The sequence below is a fragment of the Carcharhinus amblyrhynchos genome, chromosome 19 (assembly GCF_965287045.1).
Source record: "Carcharhinus amblyrhynchos chromosome 19, sCarAmb.v2.hapA, whole genome shotgun sequence".
NCBI lineage: Eukaryota > Metazoa > Chordata > Chondrichthyes > Carcharhiniformes > Carcharhinidae > Carcharhinus > Carcharhinus amblyrhynchos.
This window is the reverse complement of record NC_137342.1, coordinates 31,823,482-31,838,802: the sequence shown is the minus strand read 5'-3', so window position 1 is coordinate 31,838,802 and position 15,321 is coordinate 31,823,482. Positions and strand designations below refer to the sequence as shown.

The 15,321-nt window shown below is 41.9% G+C and overlaps 1 protein-coding gene across 4 annotated transcripts in view; it reads left to right on the top strand.

The window, feature by feature from the left end:
- LOC145355420 (plexin-B2-like) overlaps positions 1–15,321 on the top strand; it is a 253,321-nt gene that overhangs the window by 137,710 nt on the left and 100,290 nt on the right. Inside the window, exon 1 of one of the 4 annotated variants that reach the window (XM_080207501.1) lies at positions 2,220–2,260. The exons of the other annotated variants lie outside the window; for them this stretch is intronic. Coding sequence (XP_080063627.1) covers positions 2,256–2,260 — 5 coding nt within the window. The 5' untranslated portion in view covers positions 2,220–2,255. Of the gene's footprint in view, positions 1–2,219; positions 2,261–15,321 lie in introns of those variants that run through there. 4 annotated transcript variants of the gene reach the window in all.

The following is a 15,321-nucleotide window of genomic DNA, read 5'->3' as shown; positions in this document are numbered from 1 at the left end:
CCTTGCCTTTGACAAGGTACCGCATGATAGGTTGTTGCATAAGGTTAAATCTCACAGGATCCAAGGTGAGGTAGCTAAATGGATACAAAACTGGTTTGATAATGGAAGCCAGAGGACGGTTGTAGAAGGTAGTTTTTCAAACTGGAGGCCTGTGACCAGTGGTGTGCCTCAAGGATCGGTGCTGGGTCCACTGTTAGTTGTCATTTATATTAATAATTTGGATGAGAATATAGGAGGCATGGTTAGTAAGTTTGCAGATGACACCAAGGTTGGTGGCATAGTGGACAGTGAAAAAAGTTATTTCCGATTGCAACGGGATCTTGATCAATTGGGCCAGTGGGTTGATGAATGGCAGATGGAGTTTAATTTAGATAAATGCGAGATGATGCATTTTGGTAGATTGAACCAGGGCAAGACTTAATCAGTTAATGATAGGGGGCTGGGGAGAGTTCCAGAGCAAAAAGATCTCGGGCTACAGGTTCATAGCTCCTTGAAAGGACAGTAGAACTAGGGGGCACAGCCTCAAGATAAAGGGGGGGGCGGTTTAGAACGGAGTTCAGGAAGAACTTCTTCACTCAAAGGGTCGTGAATCTCTGGAATTCTCTGCCTGTTGAAGTGGTGGAGGCTACCTCGCTAAATATTTTTAAGAAGAGGGTTGATGGGTTTTTGATAAGAGAGGGGATTAAGGGTTATGGGGAGAGGGCGGGAATGTGGAACTGAGCCACGACAGATCAGCCATGATCTTATTGAATAGCGGGGCAGGCTCGAAGGGCCAGATTGCCTACTCCTCCTTTCTCTTATGTTCTTATGAAAGTGGAGCCACAGGTAAACAGATTGAATGCCTATTTTACCAGTATGCTTGGTTTCATTGATCAGAACATTGAATATAGGTGTTGGGACATCTAGTTGAAGTTGTACAAGACATTTATAAGGTCACACTTGAAAACTATGCATTTCTGGTCACCCTATTACAGAAAGGATATTATTAAACTAGAAAAAGTGCTGAAGAAACTTACTAGGATGCTACCAGGACTTGATGGTTTGAGTTATAGGGAGAAGCTTGATAACTGAGACTTTTTCCTCCTGGAGTGTAGGAGACTGATGGGTGATCTTGTACAGGTCAATAAAATAATGAGGGATATAGACAAAATAGATAGTCAATATCTTTGCCCAAAGGTAGGGGAATCTAAAACTAGAAGACATAGGTTTAAAGTGAGAGGGGAGAGATTCAAAAAGGTCAAGACGGCAATTTTTTCAGAGGGTGGTGAGTATCTGGAACAAGCTGCCAGAAATAGTAATAGAAGTGGGTACAATTTTGTCTTTTAAAAAGCGTTTAGACCGTTACATGGGTAAGATGAGTATTGAGGGATATGGGCCAAATGCAGGCAATTGGGACTAGCTTAGGGTGGCATGGACAAGTTGAGCTCAAGGGCCTGTTTCCACACACTAAATCTCTATGATTCTGTGATACCAACAGATATAAAACACATAAGAACATAAGAAATAGGAGCAGGAGTAGGCCATCCAGCCCTTCGAGCCTGCCCCGCCATTCAATAAGATCATGGCTGATCTGTCGCTGCTCAGTTACACTTTCCCGCCCTCTCCCCATAACCCTTAATCCCCTCTCCTATCAAAAACCCATCAACCCGCGTCTTAAAAATATTTAGCGAGGCAGCCTCCACCACTTCAACGGGCAGAGAATTCCAGAGATTCACCACCCTTTGAGTGAAGAAGTTCCTCCTCAACTCCGTTCTAAACCGCCCCCCTTTTATCTTGAGGCTGTGCCCCCTAGTCCTACTGTCTTTTTTGAGCGGGAAGAGTCTTTCCACCTCTATCCTATCCATCCCATTCATCATCTTATACGTCTCAATGAGATCTCCCCTCGTTCTTCTAAACTCTAACAAGTACAAGCCCAGTTTATTCAGCCTCTGCTCATAGCTCAACCCCCTCAACTCCGGTATCAGCCTAGTAAACCTCCTCTGCACTCCCTCCAAGGCCAAAATATCTTTGCGCAGGTGCGGTGCCCAAAACTGCACACAGTACTCCAGCTGCGGCCTCACCAATGCCCTGTACAGCTGCAGCAAGACCTCCCTACTTTTATATTCAATCCCCCTCGCTATGAAGGCCAGCATCCCATTCGCCTTCCTGACCACCTGCTGCACCTGCAAGCTGGGTTTTTGCGACTCATGCACAAGGACCCCGAGGTCCCTCTGCACCAGAGTTACGAGCTGCGTTGGGCCATAGCTAAATTCTTGATGAGGTAAGTCAAAGATTTTGGAACATTTCATTTGTCAGAACTTCCAAAAATATATGCTTTCAGCAAATTGGGTGAAGTAACAGGGAAGCAGAGAAGACACACAGATCAGTAACTTGAGGTATCACCTTAGAGCAGAATCAGAAGTATATATGAGAACAATTGAGAAGTTATGGCTTCTGTGTGGAGGAAGTTAAGTGAAAGAGGTTTGAAACCTTTGTGAAAAGATGCCCTGAAATAAACCCAATTAAACATCACTTGGAGGGGAAGTCAAAATTAAAAGCAGCTGCTGGGTTTTTTTAAAGTGAAGGGAATGGCCAAGAAAAAGAAAAGCAAGCAGGAATCCTGAAGGTGCCTTTGTTTTGGAATGTTTCCAACTGAAAAAGGCAGATATAATAGTGGAATGAATTAATGTAAAAAAATACTGTCTGTTAATGATTAAACCTAAAGGCAAAACTTTCAAAGTGCAAAATACAGGAATTTACAAGCTCACACAGTGAGGGAATTTTTGTGGCTGCTTGGATTGTATCAGTAAATGAGTCATCACAAGCAAATAATATAACCAGGTCAGCATCGGCACAGAAAAATAAGTATTCTGGGAAAGTCCTGCTCGAGAACAATACAACCAGGTAGTGTTGTCATGACAAAGGAGCAGTTGTAGAAGGAACCAGAGTAATGGAAGTGCTTGCTGGATTAGGCTTGATAGAATCAAGAAGGAAAGCTTGTAAAAGAACCAAAGTGATTACACTGGCAGATACCAGGAAGTCCTACTGCAGAGGGATAAAAGGTCCCAAACGTAAGATTAGTTAAAAAAAACTTTGGCAAACATGCACTTTGTCAGTTAGCGTATTAAGTGTTGAGGGAACAGGAGACTCTGGATCTAATGGGACTGATTTTTAACCACCAAAAATGGGGCTGTGGTGATTGGTGCAGATTTTAACATTTTAACATTCTGAAACCCGACCCCACTCCACCTCCATCCCAGAAGCTTGACAATGGGCAGACAGCCAGACTGCCTCCAGAAGACAGTTTAGCTCTTAAATATTTTAAATGAATCTGGCAGCTGCTGACTAGAGCTGCCTTGCAGGTTTTGCATTTGGAGACTGTGTTCCCCAGGCCTCTGGAAGCCTGACAGCTGAAAGAAACCTTTTGCAGCGTTGCTTATGGACCAGAGGAGAATGAATGCTTTCCCCCAGATTGCACTCCTCCCTTCCATTAGGCATTTCTACCTACCTCGCTGTGCCACAAAATATTCCCCAGGATTCGGAATCAGATCACTACCCCAACGGGCTTGTGGATCAGACTAGTTTCAGCCCTGTTCATACTGCGACCAAAATTGCCGCTCCAATTCACAAGCAATTTTTAGCTGTTATGACATTTGTCTAACTGTGTTCAGGTGGTGACAGGCTTTCCTTCAACAGGAAATGAGAAACCTGCTGCCTGTCAATAAAGACCTTTTGATACATGATTCCATCCCTGCTTGATTGCTTACTCAGGCTCTATACAAAATTGTCTTCCTCTCCAATCTAGAGCTAAATCTCAGTCCTTATTCTAGTTGATCAGAAAGACTCCCGTCTCTGCATCTGGACAACTGCCTTAGTCTTGGCCACATCATTGCCATCAATGCTCAGAGAGTTCACCCAGCATTACCAATCCTTATGGGAATAATGCTTCCTTTCACAAGATGCCTTCACATCTGCAAATGCAAAGGCAATCGCAGAGGAATATCTCTCCTGTCTATTGCTGAAACAATCCTTGCCAGAATCCTCCTAAACCAGTTCATATTACATCTTGAGCAGGGGCTACTTCTGGAGAGCCAGTGCAGTTTCAACAGTGGGAACATGCTGCATGTCTACCTGACCTTCAGCATTTAGTGCATAGTCATCAGCAAATAGAAAGTCATGCAGTCTATCAATGGAGGACCTTGGTCTTAGCCTAGAGGCGTCACAGGTTGAAAAAAACTTGCTGTCTATTCGATAGCTAATAGCGATACCTGAATTCTCATCTTGGAAGGTGTCAGTGAGCATGGCTGAAAACATAACGCTGCTCGCCAACTGCAGAAATGCCAAGCGCATACTGCTGACCTATACACCACCTTTGACCTAACCAAAGCCTTCAACACTGTCAGCTGTGAAAGGAGCTGGAAGGTTATGAGCAAGTTATGAGCTCAGATAAAATCATTCAGATGGATCGATGAGACTTTGGCCTTCCCTGTCACCTGTGGAGTGAAACAAGGCTGCGTACTGGTGCCAGCCCTCTTCAGCATTATGTTCTCAGCCATGCTCACTGACACCTTCTAAGATGAGAATTCAGGCATCGACATTAGCTATCAAATAGACAGCAAGTTTTTTTTCAACCTGTGACGCCTCCAGGCTAAGACCAAGGTCCTTCATTGATAGACTGCATGACTTTCTATTTGCTGATGACTATGCACTAAATGCTGGAGGTGAGGTAGACATGCAGCACGTTATAGACCGGTTATCCGCATCTTATGATAACTTCAGTCTCACCATCAGCACAAGAGAAAACAGAATATGTTCCAATCTGCTCCAGGAAATCTCTACCAAGAGCCTACAATGAGAGTAAAAGACTGGACTGACTGCTGTGGACAAGCTCACGAGCCTGGGCAGCGCTTTGTCATGCCATGTTAATATTGGTGACGAGACAAATGCCAGAATTGCCAAGGGCAGTGTGTCTTTTGCAAGACTTTGCTATTCAGTATGAGAGCATAGAGGAGTGGGCCTAAAAACCAGCTGAGGTTCTACCAAGCAGTCACCCTCTCCACTCTTTACGTGAGTGAGACACGCAAATCAATCATTTCCACCGTTGCTGCCTCCACAGGCTCCTCAACAGTAAGTGGCAAGACAAAGTCTCGGACACAGAGGTTCTCGGGAGAACTGGCAAACTAAGCATCTTCACAATGTTATGACAAAAACTGCTCTGATGGGCCGGACATGTCACCAGCAGGCCTGACATTCGACTTCCTGAGCAAATCCTCTGCGGTAAACTGCAGAACGGAGCATGCTCCCATGGCAGCCAGAAGATGTGCTTCAGAGGTGGTACACTGAAAGCCTCCCTTAAGAATATTAACATTGACACAAATTGACCAATAGGGGTTTCAAGAAAAGCCTCTCTACCCAGCAAGTGGTGAGAATGTGAAACACACTACCACAGTGAGCTTTTGAAGTGAATAGCATGAATACATTGAAGGGGATGCTAGATACATACATGATGGAGAAAGGAATAGAAGGATATGTTGATGAGGGAACATGAAGAGGGGTGAGTGGGGGGGGGGTCACATGGAGACCCTTGCCCAAGATTGCTTAGCCTGCAGGAGTTTGATTGCCAAAGGCAAATCAGCATACGAGGAGCAATGGATAGTGTTGGCAAAAAACAAGTGCAAGGCATGTAAAAGCCATAAGTGCAGCGTCCCCACTTAACCTGCCAGCTTCATTGTCTTGTCCTGTCACTGCAATAGAACTTTGTGTTAAGATGGAACTTAACAGCCCCCTTTGCACTCAACATAGCACAACGCCTGGATGACAAATAAAAATGGGCTTCAATACTATAGGATGAATGACGAGCCACAATGGTGATATGTCAAGGTTTCATTCTTCCACTCTCAGCTTGCTAACTTCCTGGCCTCACCTCCAATAAACTCTAGTTAGTCCAAAATGTTACTGTTTGTATCTTGTCCCAATTACCCAGCTTCTCCATCCTTGTGATCTCCTATGGTGCATCAGATATATAATGGTCATTTATAAATCCCACATTCTTAGTCCATCCTATTTATTCAATCTCCATTTGTAGCCTTTATAAATGACTGTTATAAATGCTGATGTCCTTTGTCCACCAATTGCTTGCTGTTCCCCAAAAGGCTTGTGTACATCCACCCAGCTCCTTGACCAAGTTTTCGGTCTCTATGCTCTCCCAGTGATACTTGGCATCCATTTCCTCCTTCCCCTGTAATATATCTTGGAAAATTTTGTTTCCATTTTAAAATTGTTGTATAAATGTAAATATTTAACCTGGTAAGTCAGTCTGAATATCCAGTTACTAGCTGCCTAGTCCTAGCCTTCAAACTTTTGATGCCATGATATTTTGAATATTAGAAGAAGCTGTGACTAGATTTGTTTTCTAGATATTGCATACTACCTTCTGGCATAACATCAGTAATAGAATTAGAATATTAGTAATTGTCCTCAGCAACAGCTAGTTGAGAACTGCCACTCCTTTACAGTGATGGATAAACCATACCTTCTACATTGTGTAATACTCCAGACAGTCATTGAGGCATATAGCATAGAAAAGGCCTTTTAGCCCACTAAAGGCATGCTAATCCTATTTTCCTGTACTTATCCCATATCCTTGAATGTATTGATATTTCAAGTGCTCATCCAAATATTTTATAAAGGTTGTAAAGTTTCCAGCCTCCACTACTTCCCAAACAGCACATTCCAGTTTCCCACCATCTTCTGAAAGAGCTTTTTTTTCCCCTCAACTCCCCTCTGAGTCTCCTGCCCCTTAGCCTTTAATGATACTCCCTTGTGATTGATCCACTCAACCAAGAAGAACAGATGCTCCCTGCTCATACCCCTCATTATCTTATACACGTCAATCATGCCCCCAGCCTTCTCTGCTCTGCTCTGCTCTAAAGGAAGCTATCTATCTACTTTTTGCTCACTTCATCCTCACCAACGTGACTTCATCCTTCATCAATGTGATTATTAGAGGTTTCTGTTGCACATGAATCTTGGATGAAATATTGTCACTGCATGGTCTTAGAATCTAAAATTGTGCAAGAGTTGAATGTTACAGCTTGAAGTAACTGGTTGAGTGACAGAATGATATTCAAGTGTTTAGAATCAACTATTTCCTTTTAAAAAGGGGAAATTTATTAAATACATGTAATTGTGTTAACGAATGAATGGCATTTGCAGACTTTTGTTTCTGTACAAGTGAGTGGGTTGCAGTAGGTTCACCCAGGAGTATGAATTTCAGTTTCTGCAGTATTGTAACAACCAAAAATGGTGTTTCTGTGACTTTAATGCGTCCTTGGCTATCTGATAACTTGTGATTTGACTTGACTTGCTGCAACTTCTCGTGACGCACAATGTTGGAATTGAGGGCCACTGTAAAGTGAGTCACAAATATTTGATCAAATCTGATAGCTGTTGCATTGACTGAATAAAAGAAGGAATTCAAAATGTTCGTTCACTTAAAGCTGTGACACCCAAATCCAGTGAGCACCTGTGTGACTTTGCCTCGATATAAATTGTGTGTGAATTTTATGTCACTTTATATTGTGTTTACTATGTATGATTCTGCTTTTAAAATTGTTGCTGTACTCCAGTTTGTCCGTTAAACTTGAGTTGAATAACCAGTTTCTCAATGTAGATTCTGTGAAGGATTAGATTTTTGCTTGCAGGTACTTGTTTAAACCCTTGGCGTATAACTCTGAATCAAAATACAGGTATTAACATGTTTAGTATTCCAAATTAATGCTTGTAAAGCAATGTGGTTGCGGTTAATTTGAAGGTGATGATGCATTTGGTGAAGGAAAAACAAATCGTGTCATTATTTTTGCCATGTTTTGCATTGTTCTGTAAGTTTGGCAGATTGTTGATTACCCAAAAAAAATTTTTGTTTCCTCCTTTTTCTTTCCCTCCTCTTCTCAAGGTGACTCCTTGTTTTGGAAGTTGTGTACATTGCACTGTGCAGGTGGGAGTGGCTGTCCTGTACTTTGCCTCATTTGCAGTTTATTTTAATGTGTAGGCCTGGGGAGTTGGTGAATAGGGATGATCACAGATGGATCGGATTCTCTACTCCGCTGGTGTCTTTAAAAAAGTCACCATCGTCCCAGATGCACCCTCCTTTTGAGGGGGAGAGCTGATTGATGGTGATTTAACCTGAGGATCACCACATTCAGGTGAGGGGCAAAGTTGAGAAGGCGGGCCTTCATGAATAACTTCAACCAGTCTGGGAATTGAACCCCCGCGTCACGAGCGAGCCAGCCATCTAGCTAACAGAGTTAAACCAACTCCCCTATCCACCTGCTATTGCATGACATTGAGATATGATCAGGAGTAAGAACCCTGACTATGATCAATTTTTTTGGGTATTTTTAACCAAGGGCTGGAAGGTCAAAAATGTCCTCTGTGAGTATGACCTTGGTGCAACCAAGTCATGCTGCATAAACTGTCCACCAGTCTGTGACACAATTGGGCACACCGCCCTTATCCTGTGCCTTTCCTCTGTTGGATGTTGAGTGGAAATATTCACAGCTGGTTACACTGTCTATTCATTGAGTGAGGATCTGTGTTCAGCCCCATCCAATTTCTCATCCACAAGCTGCATTTCAGTAACATCATAAGATGTAGGTGTCAATATTAGGTTTGCTCCAACCCATGACAGATGGGAGAAGGTTAATGTGAATGGAGGGATTAAGCATTTTTTTAAAAAATGTGGAGTATATCTGCAACCTGTTGCACACTCATAATTTTTATGACAGAGGGTTTGAAGTGATGTTTTACCTCTCAAGGTAATGGACACTTCATTATCATTTTAAAATCAGACCCGCAGTGCAAATGTAATTGATACACTGTTATAAAATGAATAGTTGTCTGCTGGGTTTCCCAGTTATCTTAGGAGGCTTCTCTGCCACTCAGAAGGGGAGGTAGGATCTAACTTTGGAGGGAAATGTGTTTCATAGCATCCCTTGTGGGCCTGAAGAAGCAGATGTGCCTCCCTGGAATTTTCTCCTCTGCAGATTTGTGGCCTTTGTATCGCCTTTGCCAATTTTTGTCCTTTTGCCAGGCTCTGTTCTGAAGCTGCCACTCCTTGCTCTCCTCCATCCACCCTGGCACTAGATTCATGGCTGAAGCCTTCTCCTGCTGGTTATCCCGCTGGCTGGCTTTTAAATTGAGCTGGCTCCCAAGTGGAAAATGTAAGAGATAAATTGCCGTGAGAGGTCATGCCAAATTTTATGGCAGAATCTGCAGGAATTGGCTATGCTTGGCTTTCCCCATTCTACTAAATCATCCCTGACTCCTCGCATACTTCAGGGCCATTGGGTCATATTCCACATGGAACCTGATGGACGCTCAGCTCTATCACAACACCACTGTGCTGGCGCATAACAGCTGAGAATCGACCAGTTGGCCACCCAGTGTTATAAAAAGTAGGGGACAAGTTTACTGCATTACAGGGTTAGGGTTAATAAATCTGAGCATGGGAAAGTATAATGAAAAAGTTAACATAATGGGTGTGACAATGAGAAATCAAGTGGCAAAACCAGGAACTGTGTATTTTTATCATTTTTTAAAATTACATAATATAATCAAGCAGAACAAAAGGTGTTCAAGTTAAACATAATGTCATCCAGCCATAACTTACTCATGAAGTTAAATTGTTATGTTCATTAGCAAATTCCAATGTGTTTTCGGTACTATTAGTACAACCAAGAAACTGGAGTAGGCCATTCAGCCCCTTGAGCCTGCTTGACCATTTAATAAGATCAACGCTGATTTGATATTAAACGTGAATCTGCATTGTATTCATCCCCTTGCTTACAAGAATCTAGCCACCTTTGCCTTAAAAATATTCAAAGACTGCTTAAACCACCTTTTCAGCAGGAGAGTTACATAAGACAGAGTGGATTCCATAAGAGAGAGAGTGCAAAGGAGATTTACCAGGATGCTGTCTGGTTTGGAGGGTCGGTCTTATGAGGAAAGGTTGAGGGAGCTGGGACTTTCCTCTTTGAAGCGGAGGAGGATGAGAGGTGACTTAATAGAGGATTATAAGATGAGGGGGATTGATAGAGTGGACGTGCAGAGACTATTTCCTCGGGTGGATGTAGCTGTTACTAGGGGGCATAACGATAAGGTTCATGGTGGGAGATATAGGAGGGATGTCTGAGGTAGATTCTTCACCAGAGAGTGGTTGGGGTGTGGAATAGACTGCCTGCTGTGATAGTGGAGTCGGACACTTCAGGAACTTTTGAGTGGTTATTGGATAGGTACGTGAAGCACACCAGAGTGGGATAGCTTGATCTTGGGTTTGGATGTAGCTTGGCACAACATTGAGGGCTGAAGGGCCTGTACTGTGCTGTTATGTTCTAAGTTCTAAAGCTCATGAGCCTTCCAAGAGATTTTGCCTATTCTCCATTTTAAATAGGCGACCCCTTATTTTTAAGCGCTGGCCTCTCAGTCTAGTTACTCCCACAAGAGGAAATATCCTCTCCATATCCACCCTGTCAAGACCTCTCCAGGTTCTTGTATGTTTCAATCAAGTCACTTCTTACTTTTCTGAACTCCAGTCAATAGAACATAGAACATAAGAAATAGGAGCAGGAGCAGGCCATCTAGCCCTTCGAGCCTGCCCCACCATTCAATAAGATCATGGCTGATCTGTTGTGAAGCCCAGTATATCCAACCTATGCTGTTTTTTTTCCAATGATGCTGTATAGGATAGGTCTCATTAGCTGACTAATGATGATGTGATATAGTGTGCAATCAGTGCCAACACTGTATAGTGATAGTGTAATTGAAAATGTAATTTGATGCTTGATTTTTGTGCATGGCTGATGCAGAAAGCTGACTAGAGTGACACGTTAAAGCATTGCCTATGATTAGATTGAGGGTAAGCTTTTTCTTTTGAAGCAGAGTAGAATTAATTTATGAAATGTTTTAATTTATGAAATGTTTCAATTTGAATGTGTCCTCCACTCTCCCAGGCTTTAAGAGTTCTTTAGCTATGTGGAGGAGACTTTATTTGCGTATTCATAGTTTCATCCTGATAAATACTTAGGCTTATGTTGAGATATTGGCCAGAGTTTCTTTGCCCATATCCGCGGCAGGGGCCAGTGAGCCATTAAAATCTCCATTTGCCTCTGTGGGACTGGAAGACTCTGCCAGCCATTGAATTAGAGTATGCAATAAGACTGGGAATGGATTGTGCTCTGAGTCCTGACTGAAGTCAGGTGACGGGTGACAGTCAGATGGGGCTTGGAAATGTGTTGTAAAAGTGCAAATGACAATGTGGAATGGTTTCAGTGGACTAATGGGGCTTTTCTTTATTTTCTGATTTGTTCATGTGATCTTTGTGCAAATTTCGCAAATTTTTGCTTGTCTAATTCAACTTTTCTTTCTATTAACACACCTTGACTTCTCTTTTATGTTTATTTCTCTGGTTTCCCCCTTTACATCTTGCTTGGTTTATTTGCTCCTGTCTATGCTGTACTTCACAATCATCTTTTGAACTGACATTGCCTTGTCATTACTTCCCCAGTTAGATTTACCTGGACTGCTGAGAACTTGCACATTAGAATTAGGAGCACAAGTAGGCAAATTCAGCCTTTCACACCTGCTCTGCCGTTCAATCAGATCATGACTGATCTCTCCCTGATCCCATATCCACCTTCCCACCTGTTCTCCATATCCCTCTTTCACTTTTTTATTATAAATATGTCTATCTCCCTCTTAAAACTAGTCAACAATTTAGACTCCATTGCACTATGGGGCAGTGAGTTCCACAAATTCACCACCCTCTGCGTGAAGCAGTTCCTCCTCATCTCAGTTTTAAATCTACTGCCTCATAACCAATACCTGTGACCCCTTGTTCTAGATTGATCTACTAGAGCAAACATTTGATCTATGTTTACTTTATCAATCCCTTTTTAAAAAATTTTAAAAGGTATTTATGGATATCATGGAATCCCTACAGTGCAGAAAAGGCCATTTGGCCCATCAAACTTGTATCTTTTGACAGTGATTCTTACCCAGGCCCTATTCCCCCCCCCCCCCCCACCAATGTTTCCCATGGCTAATCTATATAACTTACACGTTAGAACACGAAGGGACAATTTAGCATGGCCAATCCACATAAACTGCTCATCTTTGGATTGTGGGAAGAAACCAGAGCACCCAGAGGAAACCTACACAGATAAAGGGAAAAAAAGGCGAACTCCACACAGACGGTGACCCAAAACTAGAATTGAACCTTGATCCCTGGGAACTTGGAGCAGTGAGGCAGCAGTGATAACCACTGCAACACTGGTAATTTTAGAGCAGTAGGAGTAAAAAATGATGGGACATACACAGGTCTGACAGCATCAGACAGCGAAAGGCCTCACCCTAAAAGTAGAAGTATCTTCACATATCGACTGACCCGCACGCTTCCAGAATTTTTAGTGCTTACTTTTTTCCAATTCCCAATTCGTTTTTTTTTACCGTATTGAGTTTTCAAAGGTGAGGTGCTGCAGATTATACACTCTCCTTTAAAATAGCTGTTGAGAATGACGAGAGGGCTTTGGAATTTTTGCTTCAGATGCTTTTGGAATTGACATTGTTTTTCCAGACACAGGTTTTTCTGCTTATTCCCTGATGGCAGTCTAGCTTTTAATTGTGAGTTCCTGACAACATTTGTCATGAGCATGTCAAATATCAGACTGGGAAAGCGTGAACCTACTTATGGTTTATAAGAAACTCCAGTGTTTATATTGTGATGGAGGAAGTAGACTCACAGCTTTTGATAAAGAGCTGAAATCTTGGCTTACTCGGAAAACACATTATGAGCGAGAAGTTTCTGTCCTTTGTTTTCCAAGTCTGATTCTTGGCAGACATCAGTGAAAGAAGTCCTGTTAATCATTTATCACGTGCATGCCAAAGATCAGGCTGTGGTATAAAGCAATGATCTCTGAAAGTTATACTGGCGAAGGGTTGCTGGCAGTTTTTAAAATCACTCCTTCAGATTGATAAAACCTTGAATGGCATTGACGCCGTGATAAAGAACACCGAGTGCATCACTTAAATATATCCAGATTCTCAAACGGTGTTCTGATTCCCTTCTGCTGAGTATGTTTGCAAATGAATTCTGTGCCTCAAAAATGTAACTTCTGAATGAATCTCATTTAGAGGCTGATACTAAATCTCAGTAAACGAATGTGAACTTTAAAACTTCGCCTCCCCCACGTCACTGTAAGGATTTTAACATTCCATCACCAAGTCGGGGAAAGGCCCTAGCCTAAAAAGAAAATCAGACTGTCAAAACTGCTAAGCAAAAACAGATGTACTGAAAATGTTGGAGGAGCAAAAGAGTTTTTGTCTGATCAAATATCTCCACTGCTTTCATGATATAAGGACTCCACACAATAAAAAAGAACACAGGAGCTACACATCATCCGTCTCATTCCATTTGTACTGTTTTTTGTGTTGTCCCCTATATCTCTCTGCTTTTTTGATTTTATTAATCTGCTTATCCTCTCTTAGGAACGTTCAAATCTTTAATGATAAAGTTCACATGGTAGCTGTTGAAGTTCCTACATTTCTTGTTTCTGATTCCATTTTTTGTTTCTTGGCAGCATATATTGTCTGATTTCAAATCATTATGGCCGTACTCTAAGAAGCAAAAGACTAAGCTTTAATAAATTAAAATCCCTCTGAGAATTCCATTAACTTGTAATGTGGTTGCTTTCATGTCTTCAAATGTCAAATAAAATCTGAGAAATGTTATCTGAGCCCATAAAGCTTTATAGTCTTGTCAGAATGGCTGAGCATGATGAAAAGTGTAAGAACTACCTGCCCACAAAAGTACATCAGAAATAGGATGAAACTGAATGATCTCTCTTTCATTTTCAGAGTTTCAGGCAGTCAGTTGATTTCAAGTATTTCCTCTGCTTCACACAAGCCCAGGCTTGAACCTGTTTGTGGTTTCGCCCATAATCTGTCTAAAGGGAAGTTTGATTTTAAAATCATTGGTTTTGGCTCTGTTAAGAATATGCCAAACGTGTAGGAAAGGTTGTGTTTAATAATTAGTTTGTCATTTAGTTATGTCATGATCAATTGTTACTCGATCAACCTAACCTGCACTTCTGTAGAGGAACCAACCCTCTGGTGGCATAGCATCAGACCATTGCAAATAGTCATTATTTATCAAATGTCAAGTTATGCAATTGATTTATGAGCCATAATTCAGACATTCATCACTTTACCCATTGAAAAGAAGCAATGAGTTGACAATGTTTCCTGGATGCCAGTGTTCATTATGCCGAGTATTCTACCAGGCACTAATAGGTACAGACTGTGAAGTCTGACTATTGTCCATCTGATGAACTAAGTGTATTGTTCTCTAAGGACGAAATGAAATGTAAAACACAATGACCCCACCTAAAATGTAGCTTGTACTGAGAAGTAGAGAATGTGCCCAGAAATAACTGAAAGCTAGAGGGATGCCAGCCTTCACCTCAAAGGGGTTGGATAAAACCGTAGAGCATTGCACTCAATCTAGGCACTGCAGCTCAGGAACTGCAACATGTATTCAACAGACTGATACCTGGATTAAGAAGTTAAATTGTTTGGAAAGGATTTGCGTTGCCTTGAGTATAGAAGATTAATAATTGAAGGGTTTGAAATAATTTAAACAATTTGATATGTTGGGTAGAGAGAAGCTGTTTCCTCTGGGGGCAGTCCATCACAAGGAGCACAAGTGTTGCCTTGAAAATTAGAGCATGGCCATTCAGTGATAATGTCAGGAAGTATTTCTTCACAAAGAGTCATAAAATCTGGAACTATCTTCTGTTGAGGCTGGGGTCAATTCAGAATTTCAAAACGGAGATTGAGAAATGTAGATGGTCTCCTCTACATTGCAATCTGGGGTAACCACAATACAACAGTCTAAGTGTGATCCCATCCAAACCTATCATTTTAATTCTCCACCTTACTCTTCCTCGGTTTTCTCTGTTCTCAGCCACGTACAATGCTCTCGAAGCTCAACACACTCTAGGAACAACACCTGATCTTTCAGCTTGGCACTTTATAGCCTTTTTGGACTAGAAATTGGCTAGAACTTTACTACCCTGTCCATCCTGGGGATTAGAGTGGGTGAGGGGCAGACAATGGGAAGGTCTATTAACTGTGGGTGGGATTTTCTGGTTTCGGGATGAGAAAGGCTGTGAAATCCTGCCCATTGAGTTTGACAATTTTAGATCATAACCTCTGCCCCCCATTTTTTTTTTGTTTCCTTGCTGGCTTTTCTTTTTTCTTATCCCTGTCTTATTTTCCTTTGCTTTT